This window comes from Hippopotamus amphibius, chromosome 3, assembly GCF_030028045.1.
Source record: "Hippopotamus amphibius kiboko isolate mHipAmp2 chromosome 3, mHipAmp2.hap2, whole genome shotgun sequence".
In the NCBI taxonomy this organism is placed as follows: domain Eukaryota; kingdom Metazoa; phylum Chordata; class Mammalia; order Artiodactyla; family Hippopotamidae; genus Hippopotamus; species Hippopotamus amphibius.
The window spans coordinates 126,306,812-126,328,041 of NC_080188.1; the positions used below are offsets into that span (position 1 = coordinate 126,306,812).

Below are 21,230 nucleotides of genomic sequence, written 5' to 3' on the forward strand. Positions count from 1 at the left end.
GGCCGGGGGTGGGGGCCTGGACCCCGCCTCTGATGCGGCTCCACCCCCGCGCCTGGGTCTCGCGCCGCTGACTGCCCGGGCCGGCCCCGCCCCCTGCTCGCACCCTCGCCCCAGCGACCAGTCTCCCCCGCTGGGGGAGGCCATGGCGTGAGCGCGAGGCCGGGCCCCGGGGCCCTCGGGCGCCAGGCGGGGCATGGGCCGGGGGCCGCCCCCATGAGGGTCCCGGGAGGAGGGCGCGCGCAGCAGCGGCGGGGCCATGGGGTCGCAGGTATTGCAGATCCTGCGCCAGGGGGTGTGGGCCTCGCTCACCGGTGGTTGGTTCTTCGACCCGCACCAGAGCACCTTTTCCAACTGCTTCCACCTCTACGTCTGGATCTTCCTGCTCACCTTTCCTTTCTTGCTGTACATGGTGAGACGCTGCCACCACCTGTAACTCCCCACCGGGGCAGGGGAGGGCAGATGTCACGGAGGGCTGCAGCCTGGCAGGGATGCCGGACCGTGGCTTGGGTGCTGCGATGTGGGAAGAGGACTCACTGCAGAGTTTGGAGTGTGTGGAGGAGAAGCCAAAATGTTCTGGCCTGGGTGACCTTGAGCCCCTCTCTTAATCTCTCTCTCTCCAGTAAGAAAGAAGACAGGGCCTCTTGGCAGGGTTTTTGTACTAGTTGTGTGCAGGGGTGCTGAAGTCTTTTTGTGAATTTGTGAATCCTAGCCTTGAGTGTGGTGGTAGATCCACCCCACGGGGACAGGGCTGTGTGAAGAGGAACCTGACTTGCTGCCACCTCCAGGTCCTGCCCCCCAGCTTAATGGTGGCTGGTGTGTACTGCTTTGTGGTGGCTGTCATCTTCGCTACCATCAAGACTGTGAATTATCGGCTGCACGCTATGTTCGACCAGGGTGAGATTGTGGAGAAGCGCAACTCTACCATGGGGGAGCCAGAGGAAGAGCCTGCCCCCGGAGACAGCAATCTGTCCAGGTGGGTGAGGCAGGGCCTGTGTTGGAAATGGAGAATTCTTGGTGCCTGGGCCTGAGCATTGGAGGATGGACAAGAGGCTTAGGGAGCATTGATTCCAGGAGCGATTAAGTGGTCTGTGGTTGGCTCTGAAATTGTCAGGGGGGATCCATGTGGAGAGAGAAATGATGGGGATGGAAGAAGAAGCACTGTGTGAAGAGGGAAGGCTACCTCAAAGTTGATGTTCTTTTTTACTACTAGGGACCCTGGAGTGGAGATGACAGTATTTCGAAAAGTTAGTTCCACACCCCCTGTACGCTGTAGCTCTCAGCATTCTGTGTTTGGCTTCAACCAGGTCTCGGTGAGTGGTCCCGGCCCTCAACCTCCCCCACTCTTCTCCTCGGTCCCTGTCCCCAGCATGGGTATGTCCTGAGCCCACTTTTTGCCCTGTTTGCTTCTTCATCCTTTTTTTATCTGTTCAGGAGTTGCTGCCCCGGATGGAAGACTCTGGGCCCCTCAGAGGTAGGTGGCTGCCGTTCAGAGCCGAAGGTGGTGGTGCAGAACAGGCTGGCACGTGGATGCCTTGAGGTCCTGCTGACACCTCTGGGGCTGTGGTTGCAGACATCAAGGAGCTGGTGCGGGAGCAGGGCAGCAACAACGTGATCGTGACTTCAGCCGATCGAGAGATGCTAAAGTTAAGCTCACAGGAGAAGCTGAGTGAGTGGGCATGACTGGCAAGCGCTAGGGGAGAAGACTAGCTGTCATGTCTTTGAGTCACCCTAAGTTTTGCTTCCCTGGGCTCTTTTTGTCCTCGTAGATGGGGCCTCCCCAGTATTCTGCCCCATTGGGTTCTCAGAAAGTCAGGCCATAGGACCCCCTCAGCCACCAGTTCCTTTTGTAGAACGCCTTTCTCTCGTCTCATGTCTTCTTTTCTTCTGGCAGTTGGTGACCTTCCCCAGACGCCTCCAGGGGCTGCCCCAGACCCATCGCTCCCCAGCACGGACTCTTCAGAACGTTCTCCCCTGGCTGGAGATGGAGCCCCTTGGAGTGGGAGCAGCATAGCTGACACTCCCATGAGCCCCCTCCTGAAGGGGAGCCTCAGCCAGGAGCTGAGCAAGAGCTTCCTGACCCTGACCCGGCCTGACCGGGCCCTGGTGAGGACCAGCAGTCGACGGGAACAACGCCGGGGAACGGGCGGCTACCAGCCCCTGGACCGGCGGGGCTCGGGTGAGCCCACACCCCAGAAAGCCGGCTCCTCGGATTCCTGCTTCAGTGGCACTGACAGGGAGACATTGAGCAGCTTCAAGAGTGAGAAGACCAACTCGACCCATCTGGACAGCCCCCCCGGCGGGCAAGCCCCCGAGGGCAGCGACACAGATCCCCCATCGGAGGCAGAGCTGCCCGCCTCACCGGATGCCGGAGTCCCCTCGGATGACACACTGCGTTCCTTTGACACAGTCGTAGGAGCAGGGACGCCGCCGGGCCCAGCTGAGCCACTCCTGGTTGTGCGACCCAAGGACTTGGCCCTGCTGCGGCCTAGCAAACGGCGGCCGCCCGTGCGGAGACACTCCCCCGCTGGCCGTGCCCCTCGGCGGCCGCTGCTGGAAGGGGGGGGTTTCTTCGAGGACGATGACACCAGCGAGGGCAGTGAACTGAGCCCGGCATCCAGCCTCCGCTCCCAGCGCCGCTACAGCACTGACAGCTCCTCTTCCACTTCCTGCTATTCCCCTGAGAGTTCTCGGGGTGCTGCGGGGGGGCCACGGAAGCGACGGGCCCCCCACGGGGCTGAGGAGGGAACAGCTGTGCCCCCCAAGCGGCCCTATGGCACCCAGCGGACGCCTAGTACTGCCAGCGCAAAAACGCACGCCCGCGTGCTGAGCATGGACGGGGCAGGGGGTGATGTCTTGAGGGGTCCCCTGGCTGGCTCCAAGGCTGAGCTGGAGGCCCAGGCGGGGGTGGAGCTGGCTGCCGGTGAGCTCGCTGTGCTGCCCTCCGAGGCCCGCGCGGGACCTGCTGCCAACCAGCCTGGCTGGCGGGGGGAGCTGCAGGAGGAGGGTGCTGTTGGGGGAGGTGAGTGCTGGCTCCAAAGCGGGGGGGCGGGGGGGGGGTGAGCTCGGGAGGGGCGTGGGTTTGGGAAGGGGCAGCTGGAGTGGACCTGCTCAGCATGCATCTCAGGCAGCAGATGGACATGGACGCAGCAGTCTAGCAGCATCGTCTGCCAGACGCCACAGAGAAGCAAGGCTGAGCAGGGAGGAGACCGAGGCAGAGAGACCTCAGGCACCTGGCTCCAGGTCCTGCAGGTTGCACCTGAGCCTCGGCTCTTTGAGGACTCGTAGTAGCTATGTTCATCCTCCTGGGCCACCGGTGGGGGCGGAGCAGATCACGTCCTTATTTCCAGATGTGGAAACTGAGGCCTGAGTGGTTAGGTGATCTGGCTGGGCCACAGAGCCAGGGTATGGTTGGACCAGGCCTGACTTTTAGTTCCACGCAGGAGCACCTGTCTCCCCTCGCCCATCCCAGAACCCTCCCCCAGGCTCTGTCCAGACCTCTGTCGCTTATGCTCAGGGACCTCTCTCTGGGCAGCTGCCGAGGAGACTGGCAAGCGGGACCGCTCGAGCAGCGTGAGGCGGGCTCAGGCCATCCGGAGGCGTCACAATGCCGGCAGCAACCCCACCCCCCCGGCCTCGGTCATGGGCTCACCGCCCAGGTGAGCACCACCCGGCTGCGTGGGGGGGAGGGAGGCAGGTGGCTCTGAGTGGTGCTGACCCACGGGCGGACCCCTCCCCAGCAGCCTGCAGGAGGCTCCGCGGGGCCGGGCTGCCTCCCACTCCCGGACGCTGACGCTGCCTTCCGCCCTGCACTTCGCCTCCTCGCTGCTGCTGACCCGGGCCGGCGCCAACGTGCACGAGGCCTGCACCTTCGACGACACCTCCGAGGGCGCCGTGCACTACTTCTACGACGAGAGCGGTGAGCTCCTCCCTGAATCCAAGGGCCGAGCCTCTGACCCCGGCTGGCCTAGCCTCTCTCTCTCTGAGGGCCACCATCCCAGCAGCTGTGCTTTTGATGCCCAGGGACTGGACTGCCACCCGGGGGAACCCAGCACAGGGTTTTCCTCACTGATGTCCCTGGTGCCCACGTGGGTTGGGCCCTGGTGCTCCCGTCCCTGACGTGCTGCCTTGTGTCCCACACCTGTGCCCCAGGAGTGCGGCGTTCCTACACCTTTGGCCTGGCTGGAGGCGGCTACGAGAACCCCGTAGGGCAGCAGGGGGAGCAGGCAGCCAATGGAGCCTGGTGAGTCTCCAGGCTTGGGCTCTCCCAGCCCAGCGGCCGGTGGGCTGCCGTTTCTGGGGAGTTTTCCGTCTTCCTTCTTTGGGCTGGGCAGGGGCAGTTCAGATCTTTAGGAGGAGAGGAGGGTGGGTGGTGGTGAAGGGCAGGGAGCAGCGAAGGGTGGGCCCTTGGGTCTCTGGCTCCATGGCACTTCCAAGCAGGAGGCTTCCAGGAAGCCCTGGACCTGGGAGGGAGACACTTCTGCCGCCTGCCTCCTCTGGATACCCCTGTGCTCCTTCTGGGTATTTGAGCAGCCTCCTCAGACCCCCAGTCACAGTCTGGCCCTGGCCTCGACCTCGACCCCATTCCATCCTCGGGCTCGCCCACAGCCCCAACCCTCACAGCTGCTGTTCCCACAGGGACCGCCACTCGCATTCCTCCAGTTTCCACTCGGCTGATGTCCCAGAGGCGACAGGCGGCCTGAACCTGCTGCAGCCGCGGCCCGTGGTCCTGCAGGGAATGCAGGTGCGCCGAGTGCCCCTGGAGATCCCAGAGGTGAGGAGCCAGCGTCGGGGAAGGACCTGTGGCGGGGGCGTTGGGATGCAGACTACCGAGCACTCGCCCAGGCACCAGGAGGGACAGGTCGCCTTGAATGAGGGCTCCAGGGCCCCTAAGGTGGCTGTCCTGACCTTTGACGGCTGTCACCAGGTGTCCAGGCCCTGGACCTGAAAGGTTCAAGGAGTTGCTTGTTTACTCATTCAGTCAACGTGTCTGGAATAGCTTCTCTATCCTGGAGGGGCCCGCAGTTGGTGGGAACGGTGGGTGTTAGCAGTGGCACCTGCAGAAGGGGCAGGCGAGCTCACCTAGCGGTGGCAGCGCTGCTCCATGTGCTGGGCGCCCGCCGCGGGGGGCGTTTGAGTCATGCTGTGTCCGTCTTAGCCGGGTTAGTAAGAGTGCCTCCTTTTGCTCCTGAAGGGGTCCCGACGTGGACGGTCATTCATGTGGTCAGTCAGGAGATGACGGGAGTACTAGGGATGCATAAGACACAGACTCAGAGTTTGAGGAACAGTTGTAGAAGCAGCACCCATGTCCCCAGGGCCTCTGAGACCACGGGCAGCGCGCAGAAGCCCCACGTGCCCCCTCCTGCTGCGCTTATCCTCCTTCACCGTCACGTGGGACAGCAGCGGTGTCCTTACACAGCCGAAGGCCTCCTCCAGAGGCAGGGGCTCTGCTGCGTTGGCTCCCCTTGTGTCTCCAGAGCCCAGCACAAGGACAGGCTCATAGTTGTGTTCTGTAAACACTTGTTGAATTAAAGACAGAAGTTCAAAGAGGTTAAGTAGTTGGCCCAGGGCCTCACAGCACTGGCACTGGCACCCAGGTCTGTCCTCAGGACCAGGACTCTGTGTGCTTCAGGGCACGGGGTCAGAGGGACCCTGATGGCTCTGTCTGGGGGGAGGGTAGCATTTGTGCCAAGGAATAAGGTGGATTTTATTGAGCCCGGGAAGAGGTGGGAGATGCTGACCAGACCAGGTGGTGCTCTGGTCATGCCTCTTCTCCATCAGTGGGAAAAACAGACACAGGAGCTAGTCATCCTGGTCCCCAGCAGCCATTGCAACCATCAAGCCACATCCTTGGAATCTGGAGGAAGGAGCAGGCCCTTGAATGCAGGGTCAGGGCAGGCCACGGGGCCGCTCGATGGTGGGGACTCTCTGTGTGGACCAGCCAGTGTGTGCTAGGGGGGGTGGCAGTGGACCACAGGGGGGCGAGGGGCTGATGGCTGCGGCTGTGGGGACCGCAGTTTGACCTGCTGGACCAGGACTCCCTGCACGAATCCCAGGAGCAGACGCTGATGGAGGAGGCACCGCCCCGGGCCCAGCACAGCTACAAGTACTGGCTTCTTCCCGGCCGCTGGACCTCTGTGCGCTATGAGCGGCTCGCCCTGCTGGCCCTGCTGGACCGGTGAGCACCCACCCTCTCAGCCCCCAGTCCTTGATCGTCTCTGGCCGCTGGCCTTCCAGACTCTGTGAACGTGTGGAGGTCATCATGGCAACAGAGAACCTAATTGTTGGGGTCACTGAGGGTGCGTGGAGGGCTGGAGTCTGCAGTGGGGTTTCTTTAGGTTCTTCTGGGTGCAGAGGGGTGGCCAAGTGGGTGCTGCTCGGGTGCCTCCTCTCCCAGAGCTTTGCTGGAGGCATCATTCCTGTTTAGCATGTTGTTTTTTTATTTGCTTCTATGTTAGATTCAATTAAATTGAATCCTGTAGCCTGAAAAAGCTAGCAAACCGTCCGTCTCAGCTTTCCCTTTTTCTGGGAGAAAACTGAGGCCCAGGAATTGAGAGCGATCAGATGATGTTTGTTGTCTGGGTGAATGATTTGGGCCTGGAACCCATGTCCTGGCTTCCTGTGCTCTGGATTTCTCCCGGCGCTGTGACCGGTGCTTTGAGGGCACTGCCTGTGTGCGTAGCCTAGCGAGCAGGTGCCGGAGCTGGGCAAATCCCAGAGCGGTGGCACCTGCGGCCTCAGTGTCTAAAGGGAGCAAAGACTGGGATCGGGATGCAGGGTGGCAATGCGGTGGCTTCCTGGAGCAGGTGCAAGCTGGCCCTGCCCCTGAGAGGGCGTAGCTTCGGATGCTCAGGATGGCGGCTGACACGGGCATCAGCCCAGATGTGGGCCTTGCCCTGGTAGCGGGTGCGGAGGTGGGTGTGCTCTGACCCCGCTGTCTCCCCAGGACACGGGGGCTGGTGGAGAACATCCTCGGTGTTGGCCTGAGCAGCCTCGTTGCCTTCCTGGGCTACCTGCTGCTGCTCAAGGGCTTCTTCACGGACATCTGGGTCTTCCAGTTCTGCCTGGTCATCGCCTCCTGCCAGTATTCCCTGCTGAAGGTCAGGCCTGGCTCCCTGGGTCTCCTTCCCTCCCACTTCTTGCCATATGCTGCCCCTTCCTGTGACCTGTCTTGAGCAGGTTGAGCTTGAAAGCAGTTAAGATGCGTAGATCCCCTATAGCCACCACCCCACCCCATCCTACAGATGAGAGAACTGAGGCTCAGAATAGTTTAGGGGTCTGTCTTGGTCACTCATAATGATCCAGAGGTGGAATCGAACAGGTCCTGGGGTCTCTGACCCTCCCGTGGGCACTGGCTCTTGTCACCAGTGTAGCTCCTGTCTCTTCCAGAGTGTCCAGCCTGATGCGGCATCCCCCATGCACGTGAGTACCGCTCCCCTCAGGGCTCAGGCGTGAGCCCTGGGCAGGGCTGAGACCAGGTGGGGAGGGGGTCGGGTCAGGGAGAGGCAGGGCTCCCTCACTACCCCCGTCTCCCCCAGACCCTCCATCCTTTTTCCCCCACCCTGCCAAGCTTTCTGTCTTGGACCCAGGGCCGGGCCCAGGGCACGTGAGCCGGTGTGTGTGCACGTGCAAGTAGGGTGTTCAGTGGGGGAGGCCCGGCTCCTCACAGGCCCCCTCCCCAGGGCCACAACTGGGTGATCGCGTACAGCCGGCCCGTGTACTTCTGCATCTGCTGTCTGCTTATCTGGCTACTGGACGCCCTGGGCTCAGCTCAGCCCTTCCCGCCCATCTCCCTCTACGGCCTCACGCTCTTCTCCGCCTCCTTCTTCTTCTGCGCCCGTGACGTGGCCACTGGTGAGGCTGAGCATGGTTGAGGTTGCCCGGGGAGCGAGGCCCCAAGGGTGGGCCGAGGAGCAGCCCGCAGGCTGACTGGGCCTCCGCTTCCCTTCCCTGCCAGTGTTCACCTTGTGCTTCCCGTTCGTCTTCCTCCTGGGCCTCCTGCCCCAGGTGAACACCTGCCTCATGTACCTGCTGGAGCAGATAGATATGCACGGCTTTGGGGGCACAGGTATGGGGTCCACAGGGAGCTTGGGGGTCAGGAGGCTGTGGAGGGGCTGTGGATGATGGCTGCGGCGCTAGCCCTTCGCTGAGCCTTCTCCTGCATCTACTTGGTGGGTCCTGAGAGCCCATCTCTTCCCTTCTCCCCTCCGCTCCTGTCCCGTCCCCAGGCAAGTGGTTTAAACCTGAGAATGCCAGACGTTCTGAAGGTCTCTCTGGTCTGGGGGGAGCAGAGAACAGTGGGCTGGGGATGGAGTCCGGGGAAGGCCAGCCTCTGGGAGTTGAGGGGCAGTGGGGGCCGGTGGGGTGGGGGCCGGCGGGTGGGAGCTGGGCTTTACTGGCTGTCGCTCACCTTGCAGCCGCCACCAGCCCACTCACTGCCGTCTTCAGCCTCTCCCGCAGCCTGCTGGCTGCTGCCCTGCTCTACGGCTTCTGCCTTGGGGCCATCAAGGTAGGGGTGACCTGTGGGGCTGGGGGCATACCGAAGCCCCGGGGGGGCTGTTGGGACAGGGCTCAGCAGTGGCTTCTCCTAAGGTGAGGGCACCCTCACCCCCCCGCCCCGTGCTTACCCTCACCCCCTCTGACCAGTATGGGTTCTCTTCCCAGACTCCTTGGCCAGAGCAGCACGTCCCTGTCCTCTTCTCCGTCTTCTGTGGCCTCCTGGTGGCGCTGTCCTACCACCTGAGCCGGCAGAGCAGTGACCCCACCGTGCTCTGGTGGGTGCCTGCGTGTGTCTGTCTGCACGCACCTGTGTGTGTGTGTGTGTGTGTGTCTGTGCCTCTGTGTGTGTCTGTGCATGGCAGGGGTTGAAGGGGTGAGGGTCTGGTGAGCCTGGGGCCTGTGGGTGGAGGGGCAGCCTCTGCAGACCCAGGACCCTGATTCTTCTTGCGCCCCCCAGGTCCCTGATTCGGAGCAAGCTCTTCCCTGAGCTGGAGGAGCGGAGCTTGGAGACAGCCCGCGCCGAGCCCCCAGACCCCTTGCCAGAGAAGATGCGCCAGTCAGTGGTGAGGGCCCGGGGTGTCGGGGTCTGGTCTTGGGGTGAGGGGGTGTGGTCCGTCACTGGGTGGCAGGGGCACCCAAGCTGGTGTTTCCCGACCCTGCAGCGTGAGGTCCTGCACTCCGACCTGGTGATGTGTGTGGTGATTGCCGTGCTCACCTTTGCCATCAGCGCCAGCACCGTCTTCATTGCCCTGAAGGTTCGTGTGGTGCAGGCCCCCCTCCCCCACCTCGGTCTTGCTGGGGCCCCGTTGACCCAGGGACCTGGGCAGCCAGGCCTCCTGTCCTTCTCGGTCCCTGGCTGCCCTGTGCCAGGCAGCCCCGTGGACCCCTTGGCCTGTCTCCCTTGGCTGAGCCTGCCGCCTCTCCCTCTTGCAGTCCGTGCTAGGTTTTGTGTTGTACGCCCTGGCCGGGGCCGTGGGCTTCTTCACACATTACCTGCTGCCACAGCTCCGCAAACAGCTGCCCTGGTTCTGCCTGTCGCAGCCCGTGCTGAAGCCGCTGGAGTACAGCCAGTACGAAGTGCGAGGTGAGTGCCTCCCGCCCCAGACCGAGACCCCGCCAGCCCTCCTGCCCCGATTGCCAAGCCGACCTGCAGCCTGATGGGAGCACAGGCCTCTCAGCTCAGAGTGCCAGCAGGGGGCAGCCTCTGCCCACACCACCCTGTCTGTGCGGGCCACTGGCCCTGCCACCCCTTCACTGCCCTCAGTACCCTCTCCTGTGCCCGGCTCAGCCGTGCCTCCCTCTCACCCTACCTGCTCTGCCCTGTTCCTGCTCACCTTGCCGTCTCTGAGGAGATGGAAAAAGTAGAACTCCAGGACCCTAAAGGGATGTGTTATTGAGAATTACAACCTGGCTGCCAGTGAACTAGACCAGCTTGGCACACATCTTTACTTGGATTGTGCACTAGGGACACCCTTGAGCCTCTATTTAAACATCTGGATTTGTTACATGGAGGCCCGTGTGCCTTTATTTTCTTAGTGAAGGATTTTGCCTTCTGGGCAAGTGTCTCCCTGTGGCTACAGTCAGCTTGAGCCAGGTGGCAGGGGCCCCTTCAGAAGGGCCCTGTGGCTGAGGACTACTGCATACTTGGGCCTCACCCAGCCTGCACTGACTCCGGTGGGCAGCTGGGGTGCCGTCATCAGCCTCTATTTCACAGACCGCCGAACAGGCAGAGCACCCGCCCTAAGCCCCAAACACACCGTACCTGGGCCTCATCGCCCTCATTTGAGCTGCCAGAGATCCCCCGCTGTGCACCGCCCCCCCCCCCCCTCCCCCAGCCACTCGACATCCCTGGGGACCCAGAACGCCATAGCCCCAGGTCCTGGGGTTTGCCCTCCTCCAGGTTCCCTGGGAGAGCACACCTGTCCCGCCGTGTGGTGGGAGGGAAGTGTGCAGGGCCCGGTGCTAGACAGCAGTCCCACCCTCCCACCTTTTGCGGCAGGCGCTGCCCAGGTGATGTGGTTTGAGAAGCTGTACGCCGGCCTGCAGTGCGTGGAGAAGTACCTCATCTACCCCGCCGTGGTGCTCAACGCCCTCACAGTGGACGCCCACACGGTCGTCAGCCACCCGGACAAGTTCTGTCTTTAGTGAGGACCGCTGACCCTTTGGCTGTCCCGCTGTCTGCATCCCCGTGTGACACGGGAAAACGGAGGCCCAGAGAGGGAAGGAGACCTGCCTCAGTTGCCCAGAAAGCTTAAGCAGGCCCCAGCTCCTGACACCCTTTCCAGTGAAGCAGATGCCTCTTCAAGAGCACGTGTTCCTCCAGTGTGTCTAGGGGAGGCGATCTCTTTAAAAAGCAGAGACAGAGTCAGTGGCCCCAAAGAGCAGGCCCCCGGCCAGCAGAGCCCAGGCCAGAGCCGGCGGGGGATGGGCACCCACACCCAGTGGGCCAAGTCTCTGCCCGGTGCCTGACACCTGCCCCTCACCCACAGCTGCCGGGCGCTGCTGATGACCGTGGCTGGGCTGAAGCTGCTGCGCTCGGCTTTCTGCTGCCCACCCCAGCAGTACCTGACCTTGGCCTTCACCGTCCTGCTGTTCCACTTCGACTACCCGCGCCTCTCCCAAGGCTTCCTGCTCGACTACTTCCTCATGTCCCTGCTGTGCAGCAAGGTGAGCTGCTGGCCACGCTGCAGACTCCAGGCTGTGGAACGGGAGCAGGCTTCTCGTGCCTTGGGGTGGGAGACCTTCCCTGGGGGCCTCAGTCCATGGTAGCCCTACTGGGGGCCTTCGCAGCGGCTCCTCGAGGGGCAGCGAGCAGGCTGAGGTTTAAAGAGGGGAAGTGATTTGCCTCAGGTCTCCTGGAGACTTGGTGGTCAGCCAGGATTTGAACAAAGGACCATTGGAACCTGGCTTTGCAGTGGTGCCTGCAGGGGGACCCCAGCGCAGGCCTGAGCTTTCATCTCACGTGGGCATTCTAGTCTGGTTTCTGGCCCAGGGTGGTGGAGATCCAGACCGTGTCCCCCTGTGAGGGCAGGGCCTGTGACTGTCTCTCAACTCTTGGTACCACAGTCGAGGCCCAGCCTCATCACTGAGAGTGGCGTGGCCTGAGCAAGTCCTTATCTGCTCTACCTTCTTTGAACCTCAGTTTTCCCATCTGAGAAGTGGGACAGCAGTAGGAGGCTCCCGGGGTGGTTGTACGAATTAAGTGGCTAATGCCCCTTTGGTTGCTTTGTTTGGAGTTCCTGATGGTATCTGGTGCTTCAAGGCAGGTCCAGCGAGTAAGGGCTGGGAGTGATCCCAGGTGGGCAGCCAGCGGGTAGCCTCAAGGCTCTGAAAGGGTACTTGGTGGACCCCCCTCTCCGTGAGTGATCTGTGTATCTTTTACCTTTTCCCCTCTCCAACCCTGCAGCTGTGGGACCTGCTGTACAAGCTGCGTTTTGTGCTGACCTACATCGCGCCCTGGCAGATCACCTGGGGCTCAGCTTTCCACGCTTTTGCCCAGCCGTTCGCCGTGCCACGTACCCGGCCTGCCGCCTGCTGCCTGGGTGGGGGTGTGCAGGGAGGGCCATGCCCTGGATGGGGGGTGGGCGCCAGGCGGGGTGGAAGTGGGGGAGGGGTAGTGCAGGAGGCTGGGGAGGGTCCTGCGTGCCTGCCACCTCCTTGACTCGCGCCCAGACTCGGCCATGCTGTTCGTTCAGGCCCTGCTCTCGGCACTATTCTCCACGCCGCTCAACCCTCTGCTGGGCAGTGCCGTCTTCATCATGTCCTACGCGCGGCCCCTCAAGTTCTGGGAGCGTGACTACAAGTGAGTCTTGTGGGACACAGTAGCACGTGCCATGCATATCCTTGAGAGGGACTTGGAGAGGAGCGGGGCGGCTGGATGGGGCTGGTCGCTGGGAGACAGAAAGGAGTTTGGAGCCCAGGCTGGGTGGACGCTGTGGGCTTCGGGGAGGTGGCAGATCCAAAGTGGGCAGAACTTGAGCCAGGCCGAGGCCTCGGGCTCACACCCTGGGCTTCCTCGCTGTGTGGTCCCGGGTGAGGCCCGTCGTGTCCCTGAGCCTCGCTCAGCCTGCCCCTCTGTCACGGGGCTGTCCTCAGAGCACAGGGGTGCGGGCTTGGAGGGGAGGCTGCAGGGGGCTGGCGGGAGCTGTCATCTGAGCGCTGGGCAGCCTCGCCCCTCGGCCACCTGTGTTGCCTCCCTCTCTTTGAACAGCACTAAACGCGTGGATCATTCCAACACCCGCCTGGCCACACAGCTGGACCGGAACCCCGGTGTGTACCCAGCCATCGGGGGCTTTCGGGCAGGGCCTCCCTGGGAAGGGAGCCTTGCTCACTTTTCACGTTGTCCATCTGTCCATCCATCCGGGGTCCCAGGCGCTGACGACAACAATCTCAACTCGATCTTCTATGAGCACTTGACGCGCTCGCTGCAGCACACGCTGTGTGGGGACCTGGTGCTGGGCCGCTGGGGCAACTACGGCCCCGGTGACTGCTTTGTGCTGGCCTCCGACTACCTCAACGCCCTGGTGCACCTCATCGAGGTCGGCAACGGCCTTGTCACCTTCCAGCTGCGTGGCCTCGAGTTCCGGGGTGAGCCGCTGGGCCACCTTTGTCCGTGGGTGAGGGCTGGACTCGAGCCCTGCTCTGCCCCGGTTTGGGGCCTTTGAGCAAAGCACTCTCCCCGCCAGGCCTGGGTTTCCTGGTGCAAGCAGTGAGGCGGCAGGCTCTCTTTGGCCCAGCCCCGTCACTGCCCTGACTGTGGCAGGTCCATAGCACACAGGCTGCTCTGGTGAAAGCTCGGGCCTGGAGCTCGCGCTGGCCTGCTCTGTGGTCTCAGGCCTGGCTCAGGCTGGGGGCCACGCATAAACCCTGGTGAGTGAGCCGACTCCTTGCCCTCGGGAAGATGTATCCTGGTGGATGCCAGCTTTGGACGAAGCCCCCAAGTGCAGAGGGGCTCTAAGCACAGCTCAGGAACAACGTGAGCCTGGGCTTCAGTCTTTGCGTCTATAAATGAGGGACCAGACCTGTCCGTCCCACCCTCCACCGCAGATCCACCGCACCATGGCCCCTGGGAGTTAGGAGGAGAAGGGGGCTCTTTGTTAATCCAGTCACTTAGTAATGGTTACTCCTGTCGCATCCTGGGGAGGTGCCCGGGCACTCTGTGGGGAGGAGGCAGGCTGGCCCGTCCCTGGGGCCTCCTGACTGGGCTCCCCTCCCCCACAGGTACATACTGCCAGCAGCGTGAGGTGGAGGCCATCACAGAGGGCGTGGAGGAGGATGAGGGCTGCTGCTGCTGCGAGCCTGGCCACCTGCCGAGGGTCCTGTCCTTCAATGCTGCCTTTGGGCAGCGCTGGCTGGCCTGGGAGGTGACGGCCAGCAAGTACGTGCTGGAGGGCTACAGCATCAGCGACAACAACGCTGCCTCCATGCTGCAGGTCTTCGACCTCCGAAAGATTCTCATCACCTACTACGTCAAGGTACGAGGGGCAGGCAGCTGGGAGGCAGGGATCCCCGCCGGTGAGGACTCGCCGGCCAGGAGCCTCCCAGAGGATTTTTGGGAGCCTGTTTCACTCAAGGGAAGCAGGGGCCTCAGAGAGTGTAAACTTCCTCCAAAGGGTCACTGCTGGACAGCGGGCCTCAGAGGCCCACGTGACTCTGACAGTGGGGTGCCCGGCGTGGGGGTGCCCTTGTCACCCTCCACGTGGGGTGGAGGAGAGTCCAGGGGGCCGGTGGGCAGCACATACACAGATCCTCTGTCTGGGCTTTGGTCCTGGGAGGGGCACTGCTGATGTCAGCCTTCTAGACAGCAGCCCCACCCCACACCCCACCAGCACGGAGTGACAATAGCAGTAACAGGGTGGCGTTAACGACACGCTTAGCGGCAGCTGCCGGGCAGGGGTGCTTCCCGAGGGGTGGGCTCTGCCAGGCACCGCTCCTGAGCTGGCTGAAGCCCACCACACCCTCCAGGAGAGGTCCCGCTGTCTCGGATGTGGAAAGTAACTTGCCCGAAGCCCCAGAATCAGGACAAAGTGCCAGAGCTAGGCTTAGTCCGGGCCTGGGCCTCCCTGTCTCAGCTTGGGCGCCCCAAGCCAGGCCTGAGGGTCTCGAGGCCTGTTGTGGGTGCAGGGGGTTTGTGAGGCACAGGGTGGGGTCCAGAGGGAGCCCCGGATTGGGATCTGGGAAGCCTGCGATATCACGTTCTTTTCTGTGCCTCAGTTTCCCTCCTTGAGAAGTGGGGAGCCTCACAGTTCTGTGAGGTGGAGGAGTGACAAGGGCGCTACAGGAGTGGGGTGGGTAGGGGTCGCAGTCAGTTCCCCCCATGCTCTCGTAGCATCTGTGCTAGGGCCTGCCTTGGGCCCAGAAGGGGTGGCCTGTTGGAGCCCAGGAGAGCCTGCCCACCTGAGGTTCTCTCCAGGGCAGTCCTTCCTGTGCATCCCCCAGCTGTCCTTTGCTGCCAGGGACACCCCATCTGTGTCGCTTGTCAGAGAGACTGTTTTCTCCGCTGCTCTTTCCATCCGCTCCCAGGGAAGGGTTTGTGAGCACCCCCCACCCCCATCCTTATTTTCACCAAGAAAGAGGCTGTGGTTCAGAGAAAGACATTCCCAGCCTCGCGTCATCCAGGGGTCACGCTCCTGTTCACCTCCTCTCCCATCTTGAGAGAGCTGCTTCTGCCCAGGTCACCCTGCTGCCTCTCGCGGCCAGCGTGACATCCTCACAGCTGTGCAGCAGGCCCCAGCTGGTGGTCTGAGATGAGCGCCCCTCTGCCCAGTTTCTTGTAAGGGGAAGCCCACTTGCCACAGCTGCCTCAAAGGCTGGATGGAATCACGGCCACGTGGAGGTGCCTGGAGGACCAGGGAAGGCTCTGCCCAGGATGGAGTGTGGGGTGAAGTTTGGAGGGGTGAATTAGGGCTGCCGAGGCCGGGCCTGGGGGAAGGCAGGTGTGCAGGACAGCCCCATGGGCCAGAAGCAGTTCAGGGATAGGGCCCCTTGGTACCTCCCACCTTGTCCCTCCCCAGAAGTCACTAAGTACACTTGGGTAAGAGAGTCAGTACAACCCCCACAGCCAGAGTGCAGCCCCAGAGACACTGGTCCTCACAACTGTCTGCAGCCAAGCCTTGGGGTGCTCTTTTTTTTTTTTTTTTTTTTGGCATATGGGCTTAGTTGCTCCGTGGCATGTGGGATCTTCCTGGAGTAGGGATCGAACCTGTGTCCCCTGCATTGGCAGGCGGATTCTTAACCACTGCGCCACCTAGGAAGCCCCTTTGGGGCGCTCTTGGCATTTCCAAACCCAGGCACATTCTTTATATTGTTTGATTCTTTTAGTAACTCTTGGAAGAGGCAAGCCTAGTGTAATCAGCCCCACTCACAGTTGAGGAGACTGAGGCTCACAGACCCATCCTTGCAGTTAGGCGGGACGAAGGCAGAAAAGATGCCGCCGTCACGATGCTCATGAGGATTCAGTGAGCTGCCCCACGTGAGACACCAAGCAGGGCCATGCTGCCCGCAGATGCCTGCAGACGGGCGCTGTTACCCCTGAGAACCGCTCTGAGGGCTGGGGCCCAGGATTGCTGGTTTCATAGAAACACCATGTGGTGGTGCAAGTTAATGGAGCACTTCTGTGCTCCAGGCCAGCTCCTCCCCAGCCCCCAGAGGTTTTCTTTTTTGGTTCTCGGGGGCTGCGGTGGTGCCTGGACTGTGGAGATGCCCTCTGAGCAAGAAGGTCAGTCTGGAGTTGAAGCTGCCCCAGAGCCCTCCTGTCCCCATTCACCCTCTTAGGCTCCTGGTCCCCCTTCCTTTTGGTAGGGGAATACCCAGCCCTCCCCAGACTGCCCACTCCCCTGCCACAGCCAAGGCAATGCTGGGGCCAGGCTCCCGGCCACCAGGCAAGTCCCCATGTGCTGGGATGAGGCTCCCCTATAGCTGTGGCCTCCAGGTCCCCCCCACCCCCTCAGGGAGCTGTTTGAGGCCCTCGGCTCTTTGTGGCTTGTACTGTGGCCATTTTGCCCAGGCTCTTGTCCTCTCCGTGTCCCACCAGAGCCACCCTGCTGGACTCCCCTACTGCCTGGTGCCCTCTGTTCACGACCTGCAGCACCAGTCTCCCCAGCTCTGGGCTTCCCACCCCTTCCCCAGGCAGAAGACCACCCCATTGCTCCATCCCAGGGCACCACACAGAATCCCAGTAACCTCACTGGCTGCCAACGGCTGGCCTCACACTGCCCATTCATCCTGGCTGTGCCAGCTGTCTACCTTCCAAAGGCTCCTCTTCATTTGCCCAAACCTGTGCTTAGAAACCAGCAGAATCTCTTAAGGGGTCCAGGAGCCCCCTACTTTGGGCCCAGATGCTATGCCTCTGGGTTTTTTCTGAGGGGAAGCCCTGTGCCTGTCACACTTCAGCTACCTCAAGGGACCCATGACCGAGGGCCATTTAGGCCCCACTGGGCTGCAGGCAGCCCCGCTACCTTAGTCTGACTTTCCGGGGCCTCTGACCTGGATCCCACAGCATCGTGGTGTGGTGGTGCAGACCAGCTCAGTCTGCCCTCTGTGTAACCTCAGGCAAGTCTGTCGTCTGCCTGAGCCTCAGTTCCCTTTACAAATAGGGCACCTGCCACAGGGCAGCACCGTAAGGAGGGGTGCTTCCTGTCAGCTTTCCCCTTCCTCCTCCCCAGCCGAGAGAAGGGGAGCAGACTTGCCTTTGTGGCTTTAGGGAGCTGAGATGGGACACAGGATGGGTGTCCAAGGAAGCCGACTTCAGCTCAGTCTAAGAGAGAAGACCCTGGTTATTTTTTGGCGGGGGCGGTGAGGGGCACGCCACATGGCTTGTGGGATCTTAATTCCCTGACCAGAGATTGAACCCTGGCCCTCAGCAGTGAAAGCGCAGAGCCCTAACCACTGGACAGCCAGGGAATTTCCAGAGAGAAGCCTCTTTATCCTGATGCCATCTCCTCCAGTGGCCACGGGGAGGGTGCTCCCCCAGTCACTGAACCCTGCCCTCTCCTCCCAGAGCATCATCTACTATGTGAGCCGCTCTCCAAAGCTGGAGGCCTGGCTGAGCCACGAGGGCATCGCGACAGCCCTGCGTCCTGTGCGGGCACCTGGCTACGCTGACTCAGACCCCACCTTCTCGCTGAGCGTGGATGAGGACTACGACCTGCGCCTCTCCGGCCTCTCACTGCCCTCCTTCTGCGCCGTGCACCTGGAGTGGATCCAGTACTGTGCCTCCCGGCGCGGCCAGGTCCGGCCACCGCTACCCTGGGGCTGCCTTCTCCCCCTCGGCCTCCCCCGTCCCCATGCGGGTTCTTCTCACCCTCGGTCTCCCTTGGCCTGGGCCCCAGTCCCCACCCCAGGTCCCCTGTCCCAGGTCTGACCTGGGCTCTGGGGACGGGGGGTCCTTGTGCCACAGCCTGTGGACCAGGATTGGAGCTCGCCACTGGTCACGCTGTGTTTTGGCCTGTGTGTGCTGGGCCGCCGGGCCCTGGGGACAGCCTCGCACAGCATGTCTGCCAGGTGAGTGCCCCTAAGTCCGGCCGGGCCTGTTGCTGTCCCCTCTTCCACCTCTGTGAAAAGCTCTGGGCCTCTGGGTGCAGCCCCCAGGGGCCATATGAGCCCTTCCTGCAGTGTGGCTCTTCTCCCCATTGCGACCTTGCCTGCTCCTCACCGCCCTGTGAGGGACACGGGTAGAGACTGAGCTCCTTGTCAAGACGGGGAAACTGAGGCCCAGCATGAGGAGTGGTCTCCGCTCTGACCCTTGCACTTAGAGCCAGAGTTCAGGAAGCTGGGAGCCTCTGTGCATTCACCTCCTCTCCTCTCCCCCAGCCTGGAGCCCTTCCTCTACGGCCTGCACGCCCTGTTTAAGGGGGACTTCCGTATCACCTCCCCGCGCGACGAGTGGGTCTTCGCCGACATGGACCTGCTTCACCGCGTGGTGGCTCCTGGGGTTCGCATGGCCCTCAAGCTTCACCAGGTCGGGAGAGGTGTGCCCGGGCAGGCTGGGCGGGCCGGCGGGGGCGAAGCCTCTGCCCCGAACAGGGGCCGCTGACCCCAGGCCTCCCGTCCTCCCCGCAGGACCACTTCACGTCCCCAGACGAGTACGAGGAGCCGGCCGCCCTGTACGACGCCATCGCAGCCAATGAGGAGCGGCTGGTCATCTCACACGAGGGCGACCCGGCCTGGCGCAGCGCCATCCTCAGCAACACGCCCTCGCTGCTGGCGCTGCGCCACGTCCTGGACGACGCATCTGATGAGTACAAAATCATCATGCTGAACCGGCGCCACCTCAGCTTCCGCGTCATCAAGGTGGGGATGGCCGCCCACCCGGCCTGGCCCCCTTCCCGGCGCGGCCTCCTGACGCCCGCATGTGGCCCCGCAGGTGAACCGCGAGTGCGTGCGCGGCCTGTGGGCTGGGCAGCAGCAGGAGCTGGTGTTCCTGCGTAACCGCAACCCTGAGCGAGGCAGCATCCAGAACGCCAAGCAGGCGCTGCGCAACATGATCAACTCCTCCTGCGACCAGCCGCTGGGCTACCCCATCTACGTGTCGCCCCTCACCACCTCGCTGGCCGGCAGCCACCCCCAGCTGCGGGCACTGTGGGGCGGCCCCGTCAGCCTGCGAGCCATCGCCCACTGGCTTCTGCGCAGCTGGGAGAGGTGAGCTCCCGTCGGGGTCACGGGGCAGGAAGCCGAGGCTCCGAGAGAGGAAGCAGCTCCCTCCGGGGTCTGACCCAGGAAGTGCTGGAGCCGGGATGGAGCCCCGAGAGCTGACCCCTTCCCTGAGCTGACCCAGCTGCACACCCCGCCCCCCCCAGCCAGAGCTGAAGGTGGCCTTTAGCCTGAAGCACCGTTGACAACACCTCCCTTAAAAGCCCCGTAGGGACGTCCCTGGTGGTCCAGTGGTTAAGACGTTGCACTCCCACTGCAGGGGGTGCGGGTTGGATCCCTGGTTGGGGAACTAAGCGCCCACGTGCCTTTCGGTGTGGCCTTAAAGTTTAAAAAAAAGAAAAATCCCTGTAAAGGAGATGGCAAAGTCTTTTAGGAATAGGACTCTGGGCTCCGAGGTGTCAGGTGCCTGTCTCGGGCTGGAGACTCGTGTGTGAGGCGTTTGCATGTCCCATCCCCCACCAACCTCTTCCCCGCCTCTCCTCCGCCAGGCTTCATAAGGGCTGCGGTGCCGGCTGCAATAGCGGCGGGAACGTGGATGACTCGGACTGTGGCGGAGGGGGCGGCCTGACCTCCCTCAGCAATAACCCCCCCTTGGCACAGCCCACACCTGAGAACACAGCAGGTGAGCTGTGTTCGGCAGGCGCGGCCAGGCTGAACCAGTGAGTGGGGAGGGCAGCCTAGCCCGCTGAAGTCTCTGCTCTCTTATCTGTCTCCCGCAGGCGCTGGTGACCAGCCCCTCCCACCAGGCCCTGCCTGGGGCCCGAGGCCCTCCCTGAGCGGCTCTGGTGACGGGCGCCCTCCTCCTCTGCTGCAGTGGCCACCCCCTCGGCTCCCGGGACCATCCCCTGCTTCGCCTGCCCCCATTGAGGGTCCCAGGCCCTCACGGCCCCCTGGCCCTGGCCTCCTTAGTTCTGAGGGTCCCAGTGGGAAGTGGAGCCTGGGGGGTCGGAAGGGGCTAGGGGGATCTGAGGGGGAGCCAGCCTCAGGGAGCCCTAAAGGAAGCACCCCCAAATCTCAGGTAAGGTTCTTATCGGAGGGTGGGGTCTGGGGCAGCTAAGGTCTGCTCTTCCACCAACCTGTCTTTCTTCCCTCAGGTGCCCCTAGACCTCAGCCTCAGCCCGGATATCAGCACCGATGCCTCGCCCCCCAGAGCAGTGCAGGACATTCCTTGCTTGGACAGCAGTGCTCCTGAGAGCGGCACGCCCACGGGGGCCCTGGGCGACTGGCCTGCCCCTGCTGAGGAGCGTGAGAGCCCAGCTGCGCAGCCCCTGTTGGAGCATCAGTACTGAGTGGCCTGGTGTCCTCTGGGTCCCAGCCCAGCATTCAGAAACTTGGACCCCTAGCCTTTGGCCCTTTCTGCTGGACCACAGAACTGAGTGGCTTTGGCTTCCACATGTGAACCCTGACCTCTGGCTGCCTTAGCCAGAGCACCGGAACTGAGTAGCCCAGACCTCTGACATTGGCCCCTGATCTCTCATCCCTAATCCAGGACCTGGGCTCCCCAAACTGAGGCAGGCAGCCTCCCAGTTGGGCCCTAAGAGCCAAACCCATGGGCTGGTCCTGCTTCAAGCCCATGGCCAGGACTGACTTGGCCCCTTGGCCTGTACTGCCTTGCTGGGTAGCCCCTTGGCCTTGGACTTGGGGCTGAAATGTGGGGAGGGGGGTTTCTTTTTCTTTTTTTTTCTTTCTTTTTTTTTTTTTCGTGCTTCGGAGACAACAGAATTAATAACACTATTTTTGATTTTGGTTGGCAGTTTCTTCTATCTGGGGGTATTAGGGTGGAGGGTAGAGGAGGTGGCTAGGAGGTCAGGGTAGACAAGCATAGGGAGGGGGATGAAGGATGTGGGTCTGGTTATGATGAAGGTCAACCCCAGGGTGGGGTTCAAGTAGGACTGGATCCTCTTCCTCACAAGCCTGTTCCCTTTTCAGGCCTTGATCTGAAGTTTGCAGTTGTTCCGTTTCTCAACGTCCAAACGTTCAAAGACTTCTAGTTCCAGTGGCTGGTTCCCACAGTTGTCAGCCTTGACCTTGGCCAGTGTCTTTCCCTGAACCTCAGCTTCTCCAGTTATAAATAAGAGATGACA

The 21,230-nt window shown here is 62.4% G+C and overlaps 1 protein-coding gene across 6 annotated transcripts; it reads left to right on the forward strand.

Moving 5' to 3' along the window:
• The first annotated feature begins 244 nt into the window (after positions 1–244).
• PCNX3 (pecanex 3) lies at positions 245–20,892 on the forward strand. 6 transcript variants are annotated; one of them, XM_057726173.1, is made up of 35 exons: positions 245–409; positions 786–973; positions 1,211–1,310; positions 1,432–1,471; positions 1,571–1,666; positions 1,892–3,019; positions 3,533–3,656; positions 3,738–3,916; positions 4,150–4,240; positions 4,636–4,771; positions 6,054–6,175; positions 6,944–7,097; positions 7,387–7,419; positions 7,680–7,851; positions 7,955–8,065; positions 8,415–8,506; positions 8,662–8,771; positions 8,954–9,059; positions 9,159–9,251; positions 9,430–9,580; positions 10,496–10,640; positions 10,986–11,163; positions 11,903–12,011; positions 12,169–12,298; positions 12,707–12,765; positions 12,868–13,083; positions 13,717–13,970; positions 17,495–17,725; positions 17,894–17,997; positions 18,307–18,454; positions 18,556–18,786; positions 18,860–19,134; positions 19,635–19,768; positions 19,866–20,164; positions 20,241–20,892. In XM_057726173.1, exons 1-35 carry the CDS (start codon positions 257–259, stop codon positions 20,433–20,435), a joined length of 6,087 nt encoding a protein of 2,028 aa, XP_057582156.1. In that variant the 5' UTR covers positions 245–256; the 3' UTR covers positions 20,436–20,892. The 6 variants fall into 6 exon arrangements, with proteins under 6 accessions (XP_057582156.1, XP_057582151.1, XP_057582155.1 ...); XM_057726168.1 differs by having other exon boundaries at positions 3,515–3,656; positions 6,015–6,175; positions 20,241–20,874; XM_057726172.1 differs by having other exon boundaries at positions 3,515–3,656; positions 20,241–20,874.
• Positions 20,893–21,230: the final 338 nt, after the last annotated feature.